Here is a 25,035-nt window from a genome sequence, read left to right on the forward strand (position 1 = left end):
TTGGTGCAAGGGGAAGACTTACTCCCCTGAACTTTGTCTCTGTGTCAGAGTGGAACTTGTGGATTTGGCAAATTGTGCGACGTTCGACAAGGCCGCACACTCTCTGGCGGCCCCCCCCCCCCTTTCCTCTCTCTCCCTCTCCTTGCCACCCTCCCTCCTCCACGCTCTTCCTCTGTCTCTCTTCCCTCCCTTTCAGCCCTCGAAGCTAACGCATTGGCTGAGCTACGGGCGTCGTGTTGCCAAATAGGTGGGCCTTCCTCGCGCTGGCAAAGGCTCAAGCGACGGTCGGGGAAAGAGCGCGGCGAGGACGAGAGACAGCGAGCGGGAAAACAGAAAGAGAAAGAGAGAGAGAGTTGGAGAGAAAAGGGGAAAAAAGAAGCGACACTCGGCTTTGCCAGCGGTCGTATGCGCTCGTCCAACATTGATTCGACTCTCCCTTTTTCCCCCCATTCTGTGCTCTGCTCTCCCTGCCCCCAGCCCCCCCACCCACCCCCCGGCCCCTCTGTGTGTGTGTGCGCGCGTGTGTGTGTGCGTGTGTGTGTGTGAGACTCTTGCACCGGGCCCAGGGATCAGAGCAGACACCACTACCAAATAACTCCTTGCCAAGGATTTTTTTGTCAAGGTTTTTTTTTTTTTTTTTTTTTTTTTTTTTTGGGCGCGGGGGGGGATGCACAACGGAGCTTTTAATTTTTAAGTGCATCATCTATGTTGTCCTATTTTTTTTTTTCATTCTCACAATTCAAATCCTGTTAATAATTGAATTTTTCCTGGACATTTTTGTTGTTGTTGTTGTTGCATTTTTTTTTGCTTTTGCCTAATGACCTGCTGGCCAAATTCCTATTGCGGTGAAACCTGAACTTTTTCCTTCCTGATTTTTTTGTTGACAAAATCTAACCCACTGCTTTTAGTAAGCAGCTTATTCTGCTAATTATTTTTGACATCCCATCCATTTTTTCCCTCTCCCCATTAGTTCTCCACTCTTTGCCAAACCAGTACTCGCTTTTTCATTGGGGAGCGCAGGAGGAAAAAAAAAAACTGTTGCAGGAGATTTTGTATTTTTTTTTTCACTTTAAGTGCTGTGCCAAATTTATGATGAGAGTGCAAAATGGTAACTACCAGGCCGTCTGTCTTCTTCTAGCTGCGTGGTGTTCTGTGACGATTTCTGTCTGCTTTCAGTTTGTTGTGGAAATGTGAGTCTGCTTGGAAGTCCTTTGCATGATAGCAGAGACAGGAAATGGTATGGCTGATCTTTTAGCAGCACATTTCAACAGTGGTCTCGCGGCGGCAAAACTCGGCGACGGTGAGCGACCGGTGCGTGGCGAGCCTGGCACTGGAACGCTATGGCGAGATCTGGGCTTTGTTTCCCACAGATATGTAGTGAAGGTATTATGGTACAGCAGAATAACTTCTCTTTTACTGCAGAAAGTGGCGAGAGTGCTCAGCTTTTCCACATTTTGTATTTGCATCCTTGCGTGGATTATTTGTGTGAAAGGAGACAAATGAAAACTAGTATTTTTTTTCAATTGAAATTGTTCCCGTTTTTATTTTTGCTTACATCATATTAGAATGTACGTTTGATTTTGAATTGACTACTGGGCCGTAATTTTGAGTACGCTGACAAAAAAAGTGTGTTGTTAAATATGTCGTAGTTTCAGTTGAATGCATGCGTTTCTTCATTTAAATTGCATCCGTGTTCCTTGAGGTTTGTCTCGGATAGAAAAGCACATTTGAAACACCTTCTTCTCTCTCACTCCCCAGGATGAATTTCATCCCTTCATTGAGGCCCTCCTCCCCCATGTCCGTGCCTTCTCGTACACCTGGTTCAACCTGCAAGCCCGTAAGCGCAAGTACTTCAAGAAGCATGAAAAGAGGATGACCAAGGATGAGGAGCGCGCGGTGAAGGACGAGCTGCTGGGGGAGAAGCCCGAGATCAAGCAGAAGTGGGCCTCGCGGCTGCTCGCCAAGCTACGCAAGGACATCCGGCCCGAGTTCCGCGAGGACTTCGTGCTCACTATCACGGGGAAGAAGCCGCCCTGCTGCGTGCTGTCCAATCCCGACCAGAAAGGAAAGATCCGCCGCATCGACTGCCTCCGTCAGGCCGACAAGGTGTGGAGGCTGGACCTGGTGATGGTCATCCTGTTCAAAGGCAGCCCGCTGGAGAGCACGGACGGGGAGCGGCTGGTCAAGTCGCCCCAGTGCTCCAACCACGGCCTGTGCGTCCAGCCGCACCACATCGGAGTGACGGTCAAGGAGCTGGACCTCTACCTGGCCTACTTTGTCCACACACCAGGTACGTCTTGCCGGCGTAGCGAACACACCTCTTTTTTGTCTTTCTTGACCTTCATACTCAAAGTCACGTACTCACACGCTAGCTTGTTGTTCAAAACTCGACCCAAACCAGTGACCCTACGAGACCATCTCTCCTGTACAATCTTAAACATGTTTCTGAGATTGAGGTGTATTTCCGGTTTGAAGAATTGACAGTGAGGATTAAAACCTGTGTTTACCTAGGGACGTGTTCTCATCAGTACATTCGTTGAAGTATTTGCATGCAAATTTGTCGAAATCCAAATGTGCACGCTCCCCAGCACCATCAGTAAACATTAGCATCTGCAGACCTGCCTGTTTATCTGCGTGTGCATGCATGCGCCTGTGTGTACGGGTACATTTGTGTGCCCGCGCGCAACAGTATGTCATGTGTCTATAATCCATGTGAATGTTTTTATGAGATTGGTGTGCGTGGCTTTCTTTTTTTTTTTTTTATTTGTGTGTGTGTGTGTGTGTGTGTGTGTGTGCGTGTGTGTGTGGCGGTCTAGAGAACGCCGTGACAGCTGGCCTGATCCCAGGTAGTTTAAGAGAAAGGGAGAGTCCGCCTGTCTGCATCCTCTGCCTGAATGAATCCAGCTCAGCTTTCTTTCCTCTAAAACTCAACACACACACACACACACACACACACACACGGAGCACATCTCTCCTTCAGCTTCCATCATTGACCATTTCATTACGGTCATACAAGTTGTTTTTTTTTTTCTTTTTCTGTCTTTGGTGCTCAACTGAGAAAGATATGGCATGAATGCATGGAAAACATGCTGGAATTCTACAGTAAGAACATTAACGAATGCTTTGAAATTCCCTATATGTACTCGTATATTTTGCAGCGGAACTATTGGCTGATCAAACTTTGAACATAATTGCCTTATTTTCTATGTATTAGTTTGTAAATAGTAATTTATGAAAATGTAATATTACCTGTACATCTACATGCAAAAAAAAAAAAAAAAATTTTTTTATTATAAAAAATAAAAAAACATTTATTGGTAAATGAATAAAAAGCAATATATAGCTAATGCAATTGATACCGAGTCGGGTATCAATTGCATTCGTCTTGAGACGTTATCATTTTGACTTAATGTGCAGCTTAAACCAAATCAGAATCAAATGTCGTCATTGAAATGAATTGAATACCATTGTTTTCATCAGATACCTTAATGCCGTTTCTTAAAGTAAATGCAATTTATCGAAATAAGGGATCATTGATTATTTTACAAACTGTATATTGTATATTTCAAATTTGTGAACTATTTTCAGTCACAGTTTAGATGGCTTCATTCCATTTGAAGGTACACCGAGGTGTAAATGTGGATGACACGCGCGCGCGCACACACACACACACACACACACACACACACACACACACACACACACACACACGTATACTCCCTGCCTTTTTATTATTATCCCTGTTTCATTTAGCACAGACTGGCCTGCAGTTACTGGGCCTTAATTCTTCTAGTTGGCAGCGAGGCGCAGCCTTCCTCTGTTACAGCGAACCCCATGCCAGGCTCTTTTCAGCCTAGTGTGTAACACCGCTTGAGTTTGCCGGGCCTCCGCGAGCGCCTCTTCCTGTTCCACAATGCGCCGTGGCGAACTGCGGCTCAGATTAGCTCCCAGCGCGGCCCGGTGCCCCTCGCACCAAAGCCTTTGTTTACCCGGCGGCGGAATCCGGCGGCCGGGCGGCCGCTCGCGTGCGCTAGAGCCCGGTTCGTTTTTCTGCCGTGTTTGTGCTTACGTTAAATGTGTTCCGTACATGTGTAAGCATTGATGCCTCAAGAGCTTAATTGTATTGTATTATTTGTGCATATTTTTAAGGACAAGAACATAGAACATTTTTCCACATGCGGGCTTCCTCCCCTGACCTTCTTTTCCTCTGTTGCACCTTGCAGCGACGAGAGCGGAAAGTGACTCGAATGACTTTTTTCCCTTTTTTTTCCTTCGCTATTGTGCCGTTTGGACCCCGCGGGGGTTAGCTGGAGTTTACAGAAGACAAACAGAGCGTGTGTCCATTCTAACCTTTGGGGTGGCAGTTGAACACTTTTATTCTTAGCCCCTCGTTCCAGGGTGTCGGTGTCTTTGCGGAAGCTATCGGTCGCCAAGCCCGATGATTGGACCGCAGCCGTCTCACCCCCTCCCCGCCCCGTGCCGCACTCTTGTCCCACTGATGTCCCTTTCGCCAGCTGCGGGGGAGGCTCTGCGTTCAAGCGGTATGATTGACAGAACGGCCCCTCGTCTGCGGCTGCTTCTCAGCTGGACATTGTGTGTCTCTGCACTTTTCAAATGTATTTATCGGCTTTTTTTGGGTGCAAATTTAAAGACTCGGGCCTCCGCTCTGTGCTTGAGCAGCTGAAAACAGCATTTGGATCAGCACTTCTGTGCCGCAGCTGCAACCTTACACGAGCAAAGAGGCTTTTCCCCTCCTCTTGATGAATACGTACATTGTCTGGCACTAACGATTTATTTTCTCCTCACTTATTCTGCATTTGAAGATGATTTAGAAAAAAAAAAAAAAAATCATTCTGCAATGTGTGTGAAATGTAGAACATGAGGAGGGCGGGTGGCTGAGTTTTCTCTTCGAACACGTTTATGGAAAGCAATATTTGGCTCACCGCTTTGGCCTCGCTTCCGCCCAGAGGCTCGGATCAGGTCATGTTCTCTGAGCAAAGTGTTCCGTATTTGTCATTCTTACTCATCCACGGAGTTCCAGCATGAGTCACGTTTAGAGTCCGAGATGTCTCATACGACTTTCGTTACTTGTGCCCTAATGATGAAAAGAGAGTGAGGTCTGCTTCAACCAAAGATGCGCCGGCGCTACATCCCAAAACCCACAGAGAGTGTATGTGCTGTATGCGTGCGTGTGTACGCGGTCGCCACATCCGCACTTGCTGCTTCTATGAGGTGTCGGTTTCCTCATTATGTGTCGGGAGGCATTCTCACATGGCCCAGAGATTACTCTTCATCCAGAAAGGGCAGACAGATGACCAGATTGAGAGACTATCAAATCTATCTTTTTCAACCCAAAGTGTCGATAATATTAGCTGTTGCATAAAGGAGGAGACCATGCAGGTCATGCTGCTGAATATTTGTAGGACAGAATATTTGAGAAGGTGAACCAAATCTCGGTGGGATGTTTTGTGCACAGCATTTGTTGTTGTTGTTGTCGTCGTTGAGAAAGAACAGAGTTGTTCCCGAATATTCCGGCATGCGTCCGTAACCAGGGCACACGTACAGATCAAAAGTGTGAAAAACATCGCTCGTCTGACGCGTTGACGGAAGCTTTTTCACGCCGTTGTCATTTTGCGTAAACGGGACTGAGCATCGGCGACCTCCTCGCGACAGTGGCGCGGTTGGGTTTTCGGAAGAACCGTGGCATCGGGCCCCTCAAACGTGGCCCTTTTTCAGAGCGGTGTGTGTTGTGTGTGTGTTTGTCTCTGTTGAAGAGGGAGTGTGAGAGAAAAGCGGAGTGCAGTGCGCAGCTGGTAAACAGATTATTCCATTACAATAGAGCCTCCAAATACATCATTGAAAGAATGGTCACCATCTTCTGACCTGCTTTTAGACACTTCTCACGCCGTTCCATCGCACTGTGCCGTCGAACAGCTCGACACACCGAGCCGCTTTACATCCGCTGCGATTTCCCAGTTTAGTGACTAAAAGAAGGCACCATACATATAATGCTGTGTGTACGATTACATGAAATGAAATTTAGAAACAAAGGTTACGTTTAGTTTTCCAAATAGAAAACCCGCTGGAGCAGAAAGTGATTATTGGATTACTTTTATTTCCTAATTTCACTGTACAGTAGTTTCTAATTGTTTGTATAATTCATGCTAATTAATAAATGCTATGCTGTGCACATCTTGTTCTGCATTCTTTTTTTTGCCATACTCAAGGAACCCATGGTTGCTAATGTGTTGAACAGCAATGTATTTATTCCATTGATAAGCATAGTCAACACATTCCATAAAATAGATGGGCTTACTCTATTGTTTTATACTGCTGCATTTACTTGACCATTATGGCCTTTTAAACAAGAAAACAGTGGCAAAACGCTTGCTTTGTCTGGTCTCCGCGTGTGAATTTCAATGACGAGTCTGCTCCTTCACTGTCCAGCGTCCGAAAACGATACGTAGACCTGCGGCTCGGCTCGTCCGCGAGCAGGCCGAGACGAGAGGGGGGAGTGGGGGTGGGGGCGCTCGAGGAATAGAAAGCGGACAGCGACGTCTTTTGTGGGGGGCTTCCCAGCAGCCCCTTTGGAGTCAGGCTCCCTCTTCCCGCCTTGTTCTCCCGGAGCATGGCGACACGGCCCGGTATTTCGGGATGGAGCTCTGCATCCAGAAAACGGCACCGTGCGGGTTCCGCCGCTCTTCTCTCTCCTTTAATCGGAAATTCAGGATATTTTTGAAAGGTGAATATAATATCATAATCATTTGTAGTATGTCAGGGTGATCGGTAATCACAAATATTTCTTCTTCATTCCTCCATCTTGACAGCAATAAATATCCGTCGTTGGATTTAGGACGACGCCGAGCGCTGATGTAAGGTAAGAAGAAAAGCTTGGCATAAGGCCGATGCAGAATGCCACGCTGAAAACAAAGGGAGAGGGAGGGCAGATATTCAGGCTAGTGGCGCCGCTTGGCAGCAGTCGGCACCCGAAGCTGCAGCTCCGTTTAGAAGATGCCAGCTTTTCAAACCGACGAGTCTCTGCCAACTTCTCTCCTTCGGATCCTTTCTCTCTCGCTCGCTCGCTCGCTCGCTTTCCCTCTCATTTGCACACTTCTCCCTGCCACAGCCGTGTTTACGTTTCACACCTTTCCCCCTCTGCGCATCCCTCGTGCCCCTTACGATCTGTCCGATGGAAGCAAATTGAGTGACTGGACGTTCGAACATTCGGTTCTGTTGCGAAGAAAGTTTCATTTCAAAAGATGCTTCTCGTAACCAGGCGTAGTTCCTATTTTCCTTTGCATTCTCGAAGCACGCTGTCTGTAATGGCGCCGCTGTACATACATTCATCTGAATCTTTTGTTGCAATTTCTTTGTTTCCTCGCACTAACGTAAACGGACAGGACAGGTGCCGGATGGACTTCCTCCGGGAATGGAAGAAACGTGCATGATTATTGTGGCGCCAGAGACGACGGATCCTCGCAGGACGTGAGCAGCGATGAGAGAAAGCGTTAAACGCCGGGTTTGGGGGAGGATAAAATGACTCAATAATGATCAGGAAATTAGAGGCATTATTGAGGGAGAGTAAACAGGCCTCTCTAAGTGTGAAAGGACCCCATTCAGACGGACCGGGAGCAGGACTCCTTTCTTCTTTTCACGGATCCACCCGTGGCCTCGAGAGCCCGGCTTTTGTTTGCTGAAATAACAGAGTGAATATATGGGCTCGCATGGGTGGGGGTTCTCTTCCCAGTGTGAATCGCAGTATGGAATAAAGCCTCCCACTGTAAAGTACACCCCATCTATAAAAGTCCTTGTTGGCGTTACCTATTCGCAAAGCGGTCCACGGATACCCTTGTAAAAGTTGGAATCGGCCTCGCCTGCTTATTTCTCGCGACGCGTTCAACGAGTCCCGAAGAAATTCCGAGACGATAATGTCACGATGCTGCTCGGTGTCTGCAGTAACTTTGTATTTTTGATAGTTGATTCATTCATTTCTTCGACATTAGGATTATTATTTCGGGGGAGTTATTGTATTTCCGTGACGGCCATTAAAGGCAGGCAGGAGCTCTCGGCTCTTGATCCAAAACAGGTGGAGAATTCCCTCACTTCTCTCCGTTTCATCAGGTTTGCCGGCTCCATTTCACAGTCGCAATTTTGGAGGGCAGCGCGCTTATTATACCGTCAACCGTCGGCGCACCACTCTCGTCTATGATTCCACACTCATTGGAAATCTTACTGGCAGCTTCTATGCATACATTTCATAAAAAAAAAAAAAAAAAAAAAAAAATACAAGACAACATTCGATCGGTTTTCCTCTCTCAAGTTAGAAGGGGAGACGTTGATGAATCATGTTTGGATTTGTTAATCAGGGTGACGCTACGCATTGCACGACCTATTTTATATGGCCCTCTTGCATGAATCTAAAGAAGGCCTACGGTTGCAGTCATTTTCCAAAGGCTCGCAAATGAACAGAGCTACAGCGGCTATTTATACTGTACTTTCTTTCACGTTTTCCAGGATTGTCAGCTATGGGCCTGATTGGACCGTTTCCTTGGCACGGTGGCCTACAGTGTGAGCACTGAGCTCCAGACAGCAACACGGATCCTTTTCAGGCTTCCCCACTCTTGCAAATATCAGATAGCTACGCTGTTGGTACCGGCACACACCAGATACTGTAGATTAAGTCGACTGAAGCTGCGGCATCAAGATTGCTGTCAATAATACACTTTACAATCATGAGGACCATTTGGAAGATACAGTCATTATTCTTCCATGAAAATAAAGATTAAAGATGCACCATGTATTCATCTCCAAATATAGAAAACCTTGTCCTTATTTGTAAAAATCAGGCTGTAATTATTATTTACAACAATTTACATGCGATATTAAATGACACTTAAGATTAGTAAATTATCAATAGTAAGCAACAAGTAAATGGACCCCTCTGAAAGAGTGTCCACACAAAAAGGCAAAGACAATGTATGAAACACAATCAATAAATATGCAGGGAATAATAATAATCATCATAATAATTACAACACATTACCAAAAACAAGGATTATAAACATGGAACATGAAAAAAATAAAGAAGAAGAGAAATATGTGCCTAAATAACTGTATAAATTCTTGAATTGTGGTTTTGGGTGTGTTTCTTAACCTGAACCTGTGACCATGAAAATCTGTCATCCGTCATTGGTCGTATTTGCACGGAATTTCGAGAAGTGTTGCCGAAGCTTAACTGAGATAGCCACATTAATGGGCCGCACCACCCAAAACAAAGCCTCTTGCTATGGATCGTAAAAGGCCGAGCCCAACTCGAAGAGCACGTTTCATAACTCTCCGAAGGAGAAAGTAAAGCGTGTAGTTTTTAATGTTAAAACAGATGCAGCACAGACATAAAAGGCCTTCGTTGGCGCTTATGCTACACACCTCCACCAAGTTTGTTGGAAATGACATCATCTTGCAGACAGAAAAAACGAGCAAAAGTAAGTTGCCCGAGACAATGCTCTTCTCAGGACCTTCTTGGCATGTGGGATAATGACAAAATCACCCAGCCACTAAAACAGATTTGTGTCTATTATATTTAGAATTGTTTTTGATGAGTTCATTGATACAGTATCAAATGATGAATGGAACGTGAGGTGCATTTTGAAACAGAGCTTGTCGACTGGTCCAGGTGCGCAAGCGGGTCTCATATTTGAATGCGCCGCTGTGGGCCGTCACTCACCAATTGCAACAAATTCAGTGTTCATGAATGATGAAACGTTGTCACAAAGTCTTTTTTGTTTGTTTCAAGACAGCTAAGATTTTTGTCCCATGTCAAGCACACAAAATCGGTCAATTATTCTTCCCAATAATAGATTACAGAGCTCATCTGTATTACTTTGATGACCTCTCCCGTGATGAAGAGTTAGGAATTATCATCAGCATTCCCCAGTCACTTCATGTTAAGTCCCAAAGAGATTCTGTGTGTAGAGCTTAGGTCAGAGCTTTCACACCAGATATTAACTTGCGGTATAAATACTCAATGGACATATGAATCCAGCCATTGCACGTGAGTTGTACTTGAATTAGCGTTTATAGGCATAGGCCTGCATACCCCTCTGCTTTCATTTCTTTCACACAATCTGCTTTTCCTCTTAAAAGATTAAGCCGAATCCCCCAGCGGCTCCCTGTAAGTCCGCCGGACTCCAGCGTGTGAAGTATGTTTTTTAGGCGTTTTTAGGCACGGAGAAGAGTCTGTGCGCCTCCGTGCGTAAACTCACACAGGCGATAGAAGCCGGCCGAGCGACAACAAACACTTTGCATTAGAGCGTGTGATGGTTCTCTCTGGACCGCCCCTCAATCACCCGGCACCTGAACCCACTTTGCACCTGATGCCTGCGCACGAGGCCCGTGTGTATACATGAAGAGAAAATACTACATTTGCAAGGAAACATCTACATGCACTCGCATAAGCCATCTGGAACCACGCAGGCTCTGAATGTCGTGTCAATTAGACCCTCATTAGCAACATAAAATCAAACCTTTTTCGATGAGGAAAATCCCTTTTACAAATTATCTGTAGAATGTTTAGAATTGAGGAGGAAGTGAATGTCTTTGTTTTTGGCTTTTGTACCTTTTGGCACTCCATAATTATTACTGACATCAGCAGCAATGGCACTGATGTAGTGCTCTTTGCCCGTTCAGCGCGACCATCTGATTGGTTTATTATAAGCATCCCTACTTGAGTTTCTATTAGTCTGTACGTCGTCCCCCACGCAAGACTCTCCTCCCGCAAACATAGAAGCCAAGCACACATTGATGCATGCCTAACATTGCAACAGAGGAGGGGAGTGAAGGTACTGTATTTAGTACGCCAGTGTCTATTTATTAAGACACGGTGATCTCGAGCATGCCGTTAAAAGTAGGGGAAACATTTTAAGAGCAGGCCAAGGAGGGGATACGGGTGGAGAGAAAAAAAAAGATCCGGAGTTTCTGCTGCACGTTTTTTTTTCCAAAAACCATGATGGTTTGAGCAAAAGCACGATCTAATCTCTGTGTCAGGTTTTGAGAGACTGTCCTCAAAACGAGTTCCGAGGAAGCACTGACACTTCCGTGTCACAACAGGACCAGCTAGTTAGAGCGCAGACGTCCGGTGAGGTTCGACTGGTCACAAAATTGTAATAATAAGAAGAATCACAATTGTATGTGTTAGGGCTGCGCAATATTGGAAAAGAATGACTTTGCGATTTTTTTAAAACCTGCGATATATACATTACGATGCGAAATAATACAAGATCAAGATTTCCTTTTGAAAAGAAGCTCTCTCAAGACGTTTGTTTTTTCCTAATTTTGGCTAGTTTCTGGACTTATTTTTAGTAACGTATCAAGTGACCGACATGTGCAGCCTAGTGTTGTTTCGTTCAATCGAACGAATCTTGTCAGTGAACGTAATTCGTTCTTTGAGCTTGGCCACCACCGTCGGCCGGGAGCGGAAACGGAACGTCCGGAGCGTTCCGTGCAGTCTTGACGTGTCAATTGCAACACGCAGCAAGACATAGCCAGCCATTGTTGATGTGGCCCAGGAATTGATTTGTCTTTCTAGCGGCTTTTTCATCAATGAACTTAATCCAAGACAACTTAAATACCAGCTCACGCGTATAGCGCCACGTGTACGTCGGTGGAAAGGGGATACGTGCCGCTCTCTTTGGCCATGCCGATGAAAAAAATACTGGCGATCACGATGAATTATAGCAACCGGGCCCTCATTGCGCGGGAAGATTTTGATCAGTGGTTTTGGCTCCAAGAGCGAGCGGTAAGATCCCCCAAATGTTTTCTCCAGACTTCGCTTTTTTTTGTGTTTTGTTTCTGTCTTTACTCTCTATTTGGTTCTGACTGTAAAGCAAATCCAAACAAGATCGTATTCACAGCAAAGGCATCGGGAACGGAGTTCTTTTCCTCTCTACCGTGATCTTAAGTGGTTTTCCTCTAGCATGACCTAAACAAACTTGCTCATGTGATTACTACAAAACCAAGATTTCTGTTTTGGATACATGCTTTGAAACATTTCCTCCATCTTCTGATTGACTGAAAGATTGTTTTAGGCCGTACATTCAAACTACACAATCCTGGCAGTTATGCAGGGAAATCCTTCTGCTAAGAACCACGATTATCCCAGCAAACTGAAGATGGCTTACACCAGACTCAAGTATGAATAATATGATAATATAAAATTCCACGATCTGTTTTAGTTCATTCTGCAGGTTTTCATACAATGTACCAATATTCACTTTCAGGCACAAAACTGCATTGAATTCCTTTCACAATATCTCATCATTACAGTAATATACATCCTATCAGTAAATAGACATCATCCTTTTGCCACAAATTCTTTTGCCAACTTATATTGACAGGCAAAGGCTGACCTTTTGAGCTTTGCCATGGCTGTCCTCCCATAGAAACAAATTTGATGTTTCCCGAAAACCAAATTTACAACAACCGTACTTCTGAGGTGTCGTCCTCTGATCATGTCACCCAGATGTTTTATCCTAATGGGAACAGATTATGCATTTTGCCCCCCCAAAGCAAAATAATGTAAGTTGTTCATAAAATAAAGCTCACTTCTATTGTCTTCTTTTTCAGAATCAGAATCATCTTTATTTGCCAAGTATGTCCAAAAAACACACAAGGAATTTGTCTCCGGTCGTCGGAGCCGCTCTCGTACGACAACAGACGGTCAATTGACAGAGAACGCTTTGGAGACAGAAAGACATTGACAAAAAAAAAAAAAAAAAAAAAAAAAAAAAAAAAAAAAACAGTCACTGAGCAGTAAAGGGTTGCTAGTTATCTGGTAATGCCGGTACATTTTTTAATTTTTGTCTTCCCCTCTTACTGTGCTGTCCAGGCTAAATCTCTTAAAGGGGCTCTAAGCAGATATCTGTGTTTTGTTTCTAAATACATGAAATATGTTTGAAGAGAAGTGCTGGAAACATATGCCAAGAGATAACAATATAGTGCTGGATTGTTGACTTTTTCACCATTTGGATTTTCCTGATTTTGTGGGCGGGGCTAAAACTCAATGGCATCACGGCACTGTGGCGTATACTTTCTAGTGCGAGTTCCCTCCCCCACCATATAAGGACAAAGTGATGTGATTTCGTTTGGCTGCTCAGTTGGGTGTTAGCTGTGCTTAGCTTCCATAACAAGCCCCATTTACCACTCCGGTGTGCAGTTAGCAAGCTAACGATTAGACTTTACGCCGATCCGATCGGTGTTATCGGTATCGGCCGATATTTAGCATTTTACGCCGATCGGCTTTCATGTCATAAGTCGCCGATCCGATCGATGACGTCATCGGTCGGCTCCGCGCAAGACATTTAACTCCGAGTCTTCGTCGCGTATGAATCCAAAAGCTAGTTTGTTTTTAGCCTCGTCACGTGTCTTGTTGCGCAGTACTGTAACTATCTGAAGGCCAGTAAAGTTTTTTCAATCTTGTCTGTGAAAAAACACGTCATCGGTGTGGGACTATTTTGCGGTGTCTCAGACAAACAACACGTACGTTATTGGCAGTCTGTGCACAACTGAAGTACGTGGTGGGGAACGTCGTCTAAATGCTTCAACACCACAAATTTGATCGAGCACCTGAGGAATGTACACCAGCAGTTCAAGCGATGCAGCGGGTGGGGAAAAAATAAAATAAAATAAAGAAAAGCCAAACGGACGCAAACTCTGGACAACAGCCGTCCTTATAGCTGGGCGAGTGAGAAAGCCCACAACGTCTGAGAGCTGAGAGGTGGCCCTTATTATTCAAGTTGTAAAAGCTGACTTTACATATTTGGTTTATTCATTCAAATTTGGCAGGCTTGTTAACATTTCTCTTCTTTGTGGTGTGTTGCATTTACATGCCATTTTTTTGGGGGCCTGCATAGTGCCACTTTAACACAAACAGCCTCAAGTACAGACCATCTTTGGTGGTTAGATTTTTCTTTTTTTTTTTTCCTTTTCTATAAGATATTTTGTGAAAACAATCAAGGTTTTCTCTCCTTGATTTTACAACCCCAATTCCAATGAAGTCGGGACGTTGTGTTAAACATAAATGAAAACAGAATACAATGATTTGCAAATCATGTTCAACGTATATTTAATTGAATACACTACAAAGACAAGATATTTAATTTTCAAACTGATAAAGTTTGTTTTTAGCAAATAATCATTAACGTATAATTTTATGGCTGCGACAGGTTCCAAAAAGGGTCATGTTTACCACTGTGTTACATCACCTTTTCTTTTAACAACATTCAATCAACGTTTGGGAACTGAGGACACGAATTGTTGAAGCTTTGTCGGTGGAATTCTTTCCCATTCTTGCTCGATGTACAGCTTCAGCTGTTCAACAGTCCGGGGTCTCCGTTGTCGTCTTTTACGCTTCATAATGCGCCACACATTTTCAATGGGAGACAGGTCTGGACTGCAGGCGGGCCAGCCTAGTACCCGCACTCTTTCAGTACGAAGCCACGCTGATGTAACACGTGCACAATGTGGTTTGGCATTGTCTTGCTGAAATAAGCAGGGGCGTCCGTGAAAAAGACGTTGCTTGGATGGCAGCGTATTTTTCTCCAAAACCTGGATGTACCTTTCAGGATTAATGGTGCCTTGACAGATGTGTAAGTTCCCCATGCCATTGGCACTAACTCAGCCCCATACCATCACAGATGCTGGCTTTTGAACTTTGCGTGCATAACAGTCCGGATGGTTCTTTTCCTCTTTGGTTTTCGGCCTTGCCGCTTACATGCAGCGATTTCTCCAGATTCTCTGAACCTTTTGATGATATTATGGACCGTAGATGATGACATCCCTAAATTCCTTGCAATTGTCCTAAAACTGTTGGACTATTTTCTCACACACTTGTTCACAAAGAGGTGAACCTCGCCCCGTCTTTGCTTGTGAATGACTGAGCAACTTTCTCAGTCTTTTTTGCCACCTGTGCCAGCTTTTATTGGAACGTGTTGCAGCCATAAAATTCTCAGTTCATGATTATTCGCTAAAAACAATCATGTTTATCAGTTTGAACATGAAATATCTTGTCTTTGGAGTGTATTCAATTCAGTATAGGTTGAACATGATTTGCAAATCGTTGTATTCTGTTTTTATTTATGTTTAACACAACGTTGGAATTGGGGTTGTAGTACCGCTGTCACTCTTTTCTCTTTAAAATGTCTCTTTGGGATCTTTCATTAACAGTCGTGTTTTTCCCGTTGCATGTGACATGCTTGCTGCGGGGAAAATACATGCAAGTTCTGATTTTGTGCCCAAACAATGATGCCATAACTGATGTTTGCCTTTGAGTATTCACGGGGAAAAAAAAACATGTTTAGTGTTTGAGATATGGTGTAACATACTTTTCCAGCGACCAATTACAGTAAATGTGGCATGAAAGTGGAATCAAAAGTGGTATTATTTGTTAGAGTTTTTGTTTGGTCTGGCTTGACTGGTAGCTTTGACAGCAGCCGGACAAAAATAATAATGATTTGGGCCGTGTTTTTGTTGAAAACCAATTTCTAGGATACGCCTTCCCTTTTAAGTAATATTTCTCCTACCGCCTTTATGTTTTGTTGGCTAATCAACAGACTAAAGTTAACATAAGAGTGTCAAGATGTGGTACAGTTCCAGATCATTTTAAACATTTTTTATTGCCCTACTTGACAACTTTCATCCATTTATTAAAAAAAGAAATGCCCAAAAATTGCACGCCAAACTGATCTGAGCCAACTGTACTTCTTGGTTGAAAGGCTGCATACATTCATTGCCTGCTTTTTTTTTTTTACATGGAAAATGCACTTTACATATGTCCATGCAGAGCATGGTTAATTTAGCCAGTTAAAGCTCAGACTGAACAGCACAAACACTCACACACGCTACCATTCATGCTGGCATGTGCTTTGTAAGTAAGCCTGTTATTAAGAAGAAGCCTTGATGTGGTCACTGGGTGACACAGCGTTGTTTTACGACTTTCACTCTCTAGGACTACAATAGTCCCGTCTTCTCTCCTTCCTTATTCTTTTTCATGTGGACCCTGTCTGGATCGTCTTCTTTCTCTGTATTCTGCCTCATCCAAACCCACGTCCCTTTTCGGTGCTTTTTCCCAGCTTGTCGCATTTGCCCTGCGCTTATTGTGATGAGGTCTGGACACTGCTGTTTTCTCCATTGTGCTCCTCCACCTCTGCACCTGCCAAGCTACTGTTTTCCTATGAGGATTTACAGCATCATATTATGTAGTTAGTTATCATTCATTATTCCTTTGGCGGACACTGAGTGCACAGGGTTGACTGAAGAATATGTATTAAATTAAAAGTGTTAATGGAAAGGTGTGCGCTTCCATTTTAGTCTGTTATTGTCTGATAATTTAAGAACTGGAGATGAGAACGTGCACGGAAGGAGATAAATTCTGTCCATGCACACGTGTTGTAATTAACAAGGTCTTTGGGTTCTTTGGCCTTGCGGCACTGTTGAGGGAAGAGAGTCAACTCCGGGCAGCAACAGGTAAATCCTGTTTAGATCAGGCCCAAGGCCGCGCTCCTTTCTTATTTGGCGTACGAGCACACCTGCCTCTCTTCGTCTTACCTAAATCAACTCTCCGTCTCCTCCTAATCTTGTGCAAGCACCCACCACACGCTGATGTCGTGGGGTACCTTGCCAGATGCCCTCTATAGTTTTGAACTTTACTGCACACATAAACTCAGTGAATACCGCTTTCCTTTCTTCTCTGTGTTATCTTGCAGAGCAGCCTGCAAGGTCAATTAAGTTGACTGTTGTGACGCAGAAGGGCAAGGTGACACTGACACTGTCATGCCAACATAAAGTGACACACTTTGCCCTTAAAGTCGATGAACTAACTATTTTCCAGCACTAGCTAGAATTTTGTAAAGGTACTCAAATGGAGACACGGGTGCGTTGACAGTTAGAGGATTGTTGCTATTTCCCCTGGACCAGGAAGTTTCAGAACAATTCTTCAATATTATCTGTTACTTTGTTCGCACATAATTATATTTTTGTTGAACATCCTATGGCCACATACTCAGGGGCCCACAGCATCATTCATTCTACTCCTCCTCATTCTTCCACTTGGACCACCAATGTGGAATTTTCCAAGATGCGCTAACTTCCAGAATCTCACTGGAACGGCAACATACTCTATCATTGAGACTTCAGCTTCATGAACATCTGAAGGGTTGACACATTCTGCAAGTGTTTGGTATCTTTGGCTTTTATGTGTTATTTATGAATACGCATGTCGTCACTGTCGGGCAGGAACCACCTATGTCCAAATTTGGTCAATTCCACATTTTAACCATCAATCTATACTATTGGTTAGTCCCCACATGGGTCTGTTATGGGTTTTTTTTAACTTTGAAGATGCGATATGAATAGCTCAACAAACATGCCATTTTTGGGGTTTCCTGGATAGTGATGTTTTGGGAGATTTTTATTTTCGTCTTAATATGAACATTATCTACATTTCTGTAAACTGTACATCGCTTTTCATGCTTATCAAGGTGACCCGTTTTGTATCACCAGCCCTGGAGCTTTTCTGACAGTGCTCGTATGATGGCGACGGTGAGACTCAGGAACATTTTGAATTCCAATGTATCCCCATGGGAAATATGTCAAAAATATATGAGATATTATGTTATGTTACACGGTATATCAGATTGACCGATGTTTACGACGGTCTAGCTGCAGTGCATCTTTTTTCTCAATACATGCATTTAGAGACCAGAAGACCAATAGGGTTCCAGTGTTCTCTCCCAAGCCATCTGTTCTCCTGGTGTGAGTATAGCTTACAGTAGCGTGGAGTGTCTCCTGAGGTCAGAGAACAAAAATCACAAGGACATGTGGAATGCTGAAAATTGGCCAGTACAAACAGGCAGGCCTGGCTCTCCATCCGTGCAGAGCTCAGTAACCACCGGCAAGCCCACCGCCGTCCAATAGTCGGTACATTGATTTGAGTTGGTACTGTATGTGACCTTTAGCCTCTAGAGGGCAGGTAAACAAGTCCAAGTTTCAAGGCATAATGACAGCTAACGAGGTGAAATGCAAATCCATTCCAGTCATACCAAATGTAGGAAGACGAAATAAATGTAGTTTGATGAATCATGTCTGGCCTAATCAGTCACTCGCAAGCTTTTGCATAATTCAGTTCTTCTCAAAGTTGCCGTTATTCAGGGTTGTGCCTGCTTATGTTTGCAGCTTTACAGAATATAAGGAGTTGCTACTTGTGAGGCTTAGTATGACCTCATGATTGCCTTAGTCGTGCGAGTGAAACTGATTACTGGTCATGATTTTTGTGGTGGGTTGCTTGAGAATATGACAAATAGCAATGTCACATTTTTTAGTTTTACTTCACGTCTTGGTGCTCCCATTGTATGTAATCAAACTATTATCAGGCTTACCGACTGAGAGGCAATTTATGAGGCTCGATTTCTCTCTTTGGCTCACATCCGTGACAATGGAAAGCATTCGGGTCCAGCAGGGCTCCAAATCCGCACAAAATGAAGGGAGCAGTTAGGATTTCACTTACGAGCTGCAGAAGAGAAAAAAGGGGGAATATGAGGGCAAAAGGAGAAAAGAAACACAGTGAGATTGTTGAATTATGGGTAAAGACAGCTGAAGCTGACCAGGTTTGGCCTCCATACTTCAGTGGGGGGCTTATTGGAAAAACAACAAGTCCATGAGTCAGTCTCAAGGCTGTCAGCTTTCTTACCCCAGAAATTCTCCCAAAACACATGCAGTTAGATATAAAGTAGAACACCTTTAAAAACATCAAACTCCGGGGTTCAATATGGTCATGCAAATGTTCCACGTATCCTCGCTGTTATTGCCAAAAATGGAGGAGGCGGAGAACTGTGGTAAGACTGAAGGGAGCAAAGAGTGAACGAAAGGCGAGATCTCTTCTCACATTTGCTATCAATTTAGGGCACTGAAAATAAGCACCAGGTTTCACTGGAACCGTGTGGAACACCAGGAATGTTTTTCTGTATAAAATCTTAGGGGGGGAGAAGAGGGTTTGGAGGAGAGCAAATGAAAAGAGTACTCTCAAATAATGACATAAACTGAGACAAGGCAAAGGTTTCAAAACAAAACAAAAAAACATGCTGATTGTGGTTGAATAATAGCACGTTGGATGTTTTTGACATACGGTGACCCATTTGACCTTGAAAGACGGAACCTGGTAGGCGAATCAGCGTAAAAATGGCACATACGGTGAACCCCTGCAAACTTGCAGTTTGGTTTGGTTGGTTCGCCATCCGCGGATTCACCTAGTCGGCAGATTTCTTTTCCGTTTTTTCCTATTTGGTTTTTTTTTTTTTTTTTTTTCCTCTTTTGTTTTTTCATTTTTTGGGGGGAGGGACCAACCCTGAAAACACTTATTGGTGGTTTATCCCTGCTTATTCCATATTTTGGGGGGTTTAAAAAAAAGAAAGAAGTGTTTTTCCAATTACAATTATAATCAATTATCAGCAGATTTTTGCAATTCGGTCCAGCCTGGTCCCTATACCCCGCAATTAGTGGGGGTCCGCTGTGTTTACATGAAATGAGCATCAATCCCGCTCTTCTTTTTGCAGCTCCATTGGTGTATGTGAGGGTGTCAGTGGGCCCGTTGGAGCGACAGGAGGGGCTCCCTCAGGGCTCTCCGAGAGCACAGCAGAGGAGGAAGCTTCTCTTTTGAGAGAGAAATCAATACTTCCTTATCTCTCCTGCATTTAAAGTGCTGAAGCTTTGCTGCTTCACCACACTCAAGCTCGGGAAAACTCTGTCATCCACCAGTGTTGGATAAACAAATGGTTTTTGAGGCAGATAAATATACAGTCAGTGAGCAGTTTGTATACATGGGGTTGGGGGATGCAACAGAGAACAGAGTTGGACCCGAGCAACAGACTCGAATTGAGCGGTTGGCACTCGAGCAGATCCCCTTCACCCAACTCAGCCTTCCTCTAATGCTGATCGAACCGGCCCAAAAGGACGAAAACAAGGAGAGTTTAAAGAGCGACCAGGCGAGCGCGGAGAAGGGGGGCGGGAGACAAACCAGATGTGTCTTTTGTTTAGATTTGAACACAGCGGAAAGGAGGGCTGTAGGAGTTAGGAGGTATAAGAGAGAGGGAGTGGGAGTGACTGTAATGAAACCGAGCATTCATAGCTGAGCGCCTGAATGTGGGGAAAGGGGCTTTGCCACGCAATGTGGTGTTACCTACCAGTGAAACCACATTCATTACACTAATTGCTGCAATGGTCTTGGTGGCTGGGGGCGAGAGGAGAGAGAGAGGCTGAATTTTGAACATTTGTTAGGCTCATTGACTGCAGAATCCATTACATCTGTCATTATAGGTCACTGGGATGAGCTCCATTCTTTTCTTTAGCAAGATATTGATCAGCTAGAGGCCTAGCCTAGTTTGACCTCGAAATCGCCAGCGGGTCAACATCGGCAGGCGTAACACCGCATCCCTTTGCAATCGCACGCACAGGCCATTATTTGTAAATAAGGATTCAAATGGTAGGAATTTCCTGCGTACTATAGTCGCGCTCTCAGCAGCTTGTGTCAATATTTCACTCCGTATGCATGTGCCCAATGTATGCGTAGTTCTTTGAGCAGACGAATGCGATGACAGTTCGAACATGTGCGATGGCGAAGACACACGCACGCACGCACGCACGCACGGACACTATCACAGCTCAATCTGCTGAGCGGTGGGCCCGAATCAAAATCGTTGCCCCCGAAAGAGGGAATTTTGCCAGTTGCGATTGGCAATATGGCCAGCAGTCGTTTGTAAAACATTAGCGGCGCATTGCTGAATTCTTACGCGATCCTTCACGGGAAATGAAGTACTGAGCGACTTCAGATCTGACCACACCATCGCCTCTCGCACCATATCTTAGTGATTTATTGATTGCTTTGTTTTGCTGTGCTATTATACAGTGGTGAACACATTTAGTAGATCACCACTCAATGTAAGGATATTGCCGCTGCCCTTGAGAGCTTACTGAAAACGTCAGTCTGCATTTAAGTGTTTCAGGATGTCGGAGGGTCTCTGAGACCAATATTCTCAACGATGTAATACATTTGTTCAGCACTGTATTTTGTGAGGTGGAATGAACAATGGTCTATATTGTTAACTTTTAAATGAGGGTTCGTAAAAAAGGACATATCATTTCATTCTTATGAATGACCCTATTATTGAAATCCCACTCAGGTAAAATGTGAGTATTTGAAGGAGCTTTCCGTTTTAGCAATTCTCCAAACTGTTGAAAGTATTCGCTAGACTTGGAAGAGACACATTCCAGTTTCATTTTCAATTCAACTGAATTCATTGTATTGATTGATAGTCATCCATTGCAGATATTTTTGTGAGCACAACCCCGGTCACACTTTTATTTGGGTCACGTTCAATGTTTGTTTGGTTTGATCCCACAGCACATGAGACCTCGGCCAAAAGTCATTTCTTGTTCTTCTATTTTGAAGTTGTGGCATTTTTCTGTTTGTTTTTTTAAAAAACATTGAACAGATTTATTTTTAGCATGCATTATGTTATTGAATTCTGTGTTTTGAGTTGAACAGCTTTTTTTTTTATTGTTCATATACAGCGTCATCAACAACTGCTGAAAACCTGGTAAGTTACACTGCGGTCCTCAACAACCATGCAATTGAAGTTTTTCGCTAGAAGCAAACTTAATTATCACCGTGTATTGTCGGATACACTTGAAAAGTGATCCTATTTCCCCCCGGAATTATAGTAATGATCGTGGCATCCCGAGACAATAATGCAATCTTCCTCTTTAGAGCGGTTGCTACCTTGTTTCTGCTCCACGGGCCAGAAGAAACCTAGGAAGACTCTGGTCTGGCTATGTTAGCCTGTTTAGACAGCCAAAATAAATGCAAAACCCTCCCTCCAACCTCAGTCTTGGAAGTGTAAGCGAGTGTGGTAGGAGACTAATGTTTTGAAGGGAATTCCTGTATGTGGACTGGAGTACGCATGCAACACTTACTGTGCATTATGTTAAACTGTATATTTACACAGGGTGAATGGGTGCTTCATCATGATGATTGATCACAGATTCCCGTCAACTGTCAGGTGGATTTTATGTCGGTTAGTAATAGGGGGGCCACGGTGACGAGAAGGGGAGAGAAATCAACTGCTTTGAGACGATGTTGGCCTGGCAACAGCCCTCTGGCTCTGCTTTGTCACTGAAAGTTGACAGCTCGCGTATGATATCGCGTTTCCTCGTGCTGGCGTGTCCCCCGCATCTCCTCCCGCCCGCTCATCAGCCAGAGCGGTCCCGCCTGCGCCGCATACTCGCTGCGTTGGGACGAAACTAGAGGGGCTTGACAAATCAGACCACACACGCTAAGGCAAATGCCAATGGCAAAGACTGACACGGGATTCTGTTATCTGTCATCTATCTCGCTGCGGGGCAGAGAGGGGGGGGGGGGGGGTGGAGGGAGGGGGCAGGCTTGATGTTGTGGGTCAGAGTGTTTGTGTGGAAAGAGTTGCCACACTGCGGTCAGACTCGCCCCAAGAGCGGCAGAGGCAGGGAAAAAAAGGAGTCAATATGTCTATTAAAGTAGCGAAAGTGCCTGGCAGGAATGAACCTTGTATTTTCCAATACATTGCTAGTAAATGAGTTATCACAAACTTTGTTATAGCGCTAATCAAAATGGAAGCTCGAGACATTTAAGGCAAATCAAAACTTCGCCATTTTGGTTGAATCATGATAGATAACTTCAGCAGAACCAAAGTTGACTTGTTGTGCGAGCTTTTTAGCGCAGCGATGACAGCCGAGCTGCCTTCTCACTGTTTCCTTTCCTCGGTGTTGCTGTGGCACGGGGGGGGGGGGGGGGGGGGGGTCACATGCAGGGTGCATTTGAAGTGGCTTTAGGGAGGCCCTGGAGCGTGCCAAAAGGTCAGAGGTTACAACAACTGGGCCTCCCCGGACCACCCTCCCTCACACGTGCACACGTGCGTGCTTCATCCCAGCCACCTCCTCCTATCAGGATCACAGATCACTTCCAGAGCTCCCTGACAAATTTGACAGCAATAAATTAAACGAAGCATTTGCTGGTGTTAGCCTGAACTCACTGCCACCCAAGTCCAAAATGGCAACTTCAATTTTTGTATAATATACAATGCTCAGTTTTGTTTTCTAAATTTCTCTCTCCGCCCTTCTACTGTACAATACACACGCACCCACGAGCCATGCCATTAAACACCCGCACTGTCTAATGAGAGCGAATGCAAAAGCTGTTTTACCTTCACACCGGTAATGATGCCCGCTTTTGATTGACACTGTCAGAGACCTAATAAAAAACTGCGAAGCGAAGAACCAAACTTTGTCATTTGTATTGGACCTTATCAGATGTGGGGCACGCTCAAAAGATCGACACGTAGCTTTGATTCATTCGTCCTCGCTTCTCCGCTTCTCCTCGCTAAGGACAATAAACATCTTCCACACGATTGTGTTTAATCACAAAAATACCTTTGTGTACAATGCGGTTAGTTAGCGCAAGCGCTGATTATCGGCTTTCCCGTAGCTTTTGAGAGAAAGAGGCGTCAGAAGGATTCTCACCCTTGCCCAGTCAAATTCGTTCAGCGGCCTCGTTCATTTCTTTCTCCTTTGGCGAGAAGATGAGCGTGTCTGTGTTTGACTCTGAAAGATCAAGCGCCCCCTTGTCACCGCTGCCCCTTGCCCCTCCCTCTCATCTTAACATCTGTTTTCTGGAAGGACCAGTGAGGGAATGTCGGACTCTTCAAATGAATTAGCGTATTACCAAATGCTTGAGTGAGAGGCGGCCTCGTTAGACTCTTGTTACTCTACCCTTGTTCCACGAAGCCCTGGTGTACCGCAGTCCCAAGAGAGAGGGAGATTGTTTATCACCGGACCAATTAGAGTAGGACCTGAGGTCACTGACCTTATGTCTGGCCTCATCAGCTCCCGTGTTGCCTAACACCACATGGACGAATGCACAGAGACGAGAAGGCAACGTGACTGACTGTGATCAAAGACAAAGACAAACAATTCTTTCCCGCTACTTATTTGATAGTTATGGACGATCGTGTTGCGTTTCAAGGGTTGCATTCATCTACGATGCGGGAGTCTTGATCGGCGTGTTGGAGGAAGCCGCAGTATCCGGAGAAAAGCCTCACGAGCGTTTGCCTGAAAATAAACCAGAGGTGCGGGTTCATGAGTCCAGCTCCCTCTCACAAACCAAAACACGTATCGATCTCGACTTTCCTTTTCCTTCGTGCGCGTGTGCATGAAGTGTCAGGTGATCAGCCCACCTACAGACTTCATCCCCTCGTCGGGCTGGGCGTTGTTAAGAACCTCCCCATTCGATTCGATTTCGACTCGATGTGATAGCCATCCTTTAGCGTTGCAATTCGATTCGATCTTGATTTCAATGTTCCGATATCGAATCATTCAGGAGTAAAAATACACAAATAATTATCGTAACTGTTGAAATATTTCTTTTTGATGCCATGTAAAAATATGTCGTGTCACATCAAATCTTTTAAGCAATGAAACATCTGAAAATAAACATTTGCACATAACTTATTTGTGTATATGGAGTACAAAACAATTAAAAATACCGCCGCTGTAGAGAAACACTAAAAAGGTCAAGTGTATGTAAACTTAAATTGTGTTTATTTCCTCATGCACATAACTTAGTTCATATGGAGTGCAAAAGTTAAAACATGCTGACAGCTGTGTATACTTGAACAATCTTTCTTTACCTATTCGGGTTACTATTATTATTTGCAGGGTATTTAAGTAATACCCAATGAAGTAGCATGTTTACGGCATTGTGAGGTAATTTCCTCGCCGATCCCCATTTGTTTATTGCGTCTGTCAACAAGTTGGCTGCATTGGCCCTTCCCAATGTGGCTTCTGCTCTCATCTGCAGAGCATTTGACATGAATTCCCACTCGTTAGAAATGAAACGAGAAGCGGTAGTTACGTACGTAGCGGTTAGTTGCTCTTTCTGTCAACTTCGATGACTCCTCCAAA

General features: G+C 44.4%; 1 protein-coding gene across 15 annotated transcripts in view; it reads left to right on the forward strand.

Moving 5' to 3' along the window:
• Window positions 1-25,035, forward strand: part of nfixb (nuclear factor I/Xb) — a 136,778-nt gene that overhangs the window by 48,625 nt on the left and 63,118 nt on the right. For all 15 annotated transcript variants that reach the window (XM_061700299.1, XM_061700295.1, XM_061700300.1 and 12 more), the window contains one exon: window positions 1,759-2,290. In XM_061700299.1, the coding sequence (XP_061556283.1) occupies window positions 1,759-2,290 (532 nt within the window). The remainder of the gene's footprint in view (window positions 1-1,758; window positions 2,291-25,035) is intronic.

The sequence above is a fragment of the Phycodurus eques genome, chromosome 16 (genome assembly GCF_024500275.1).
Source record: "Phycodurus eques isolate BA_2022a chromosome 16, UOR_Pequ_1.1, whole genome shotgun sequence".
Lineage (NCBI taxonomy): Eukaryota > Metazoa > Chordata > Actinopteri > Syngnathiformes > Syngnathidae > Phycodurus > Phycodurus eques.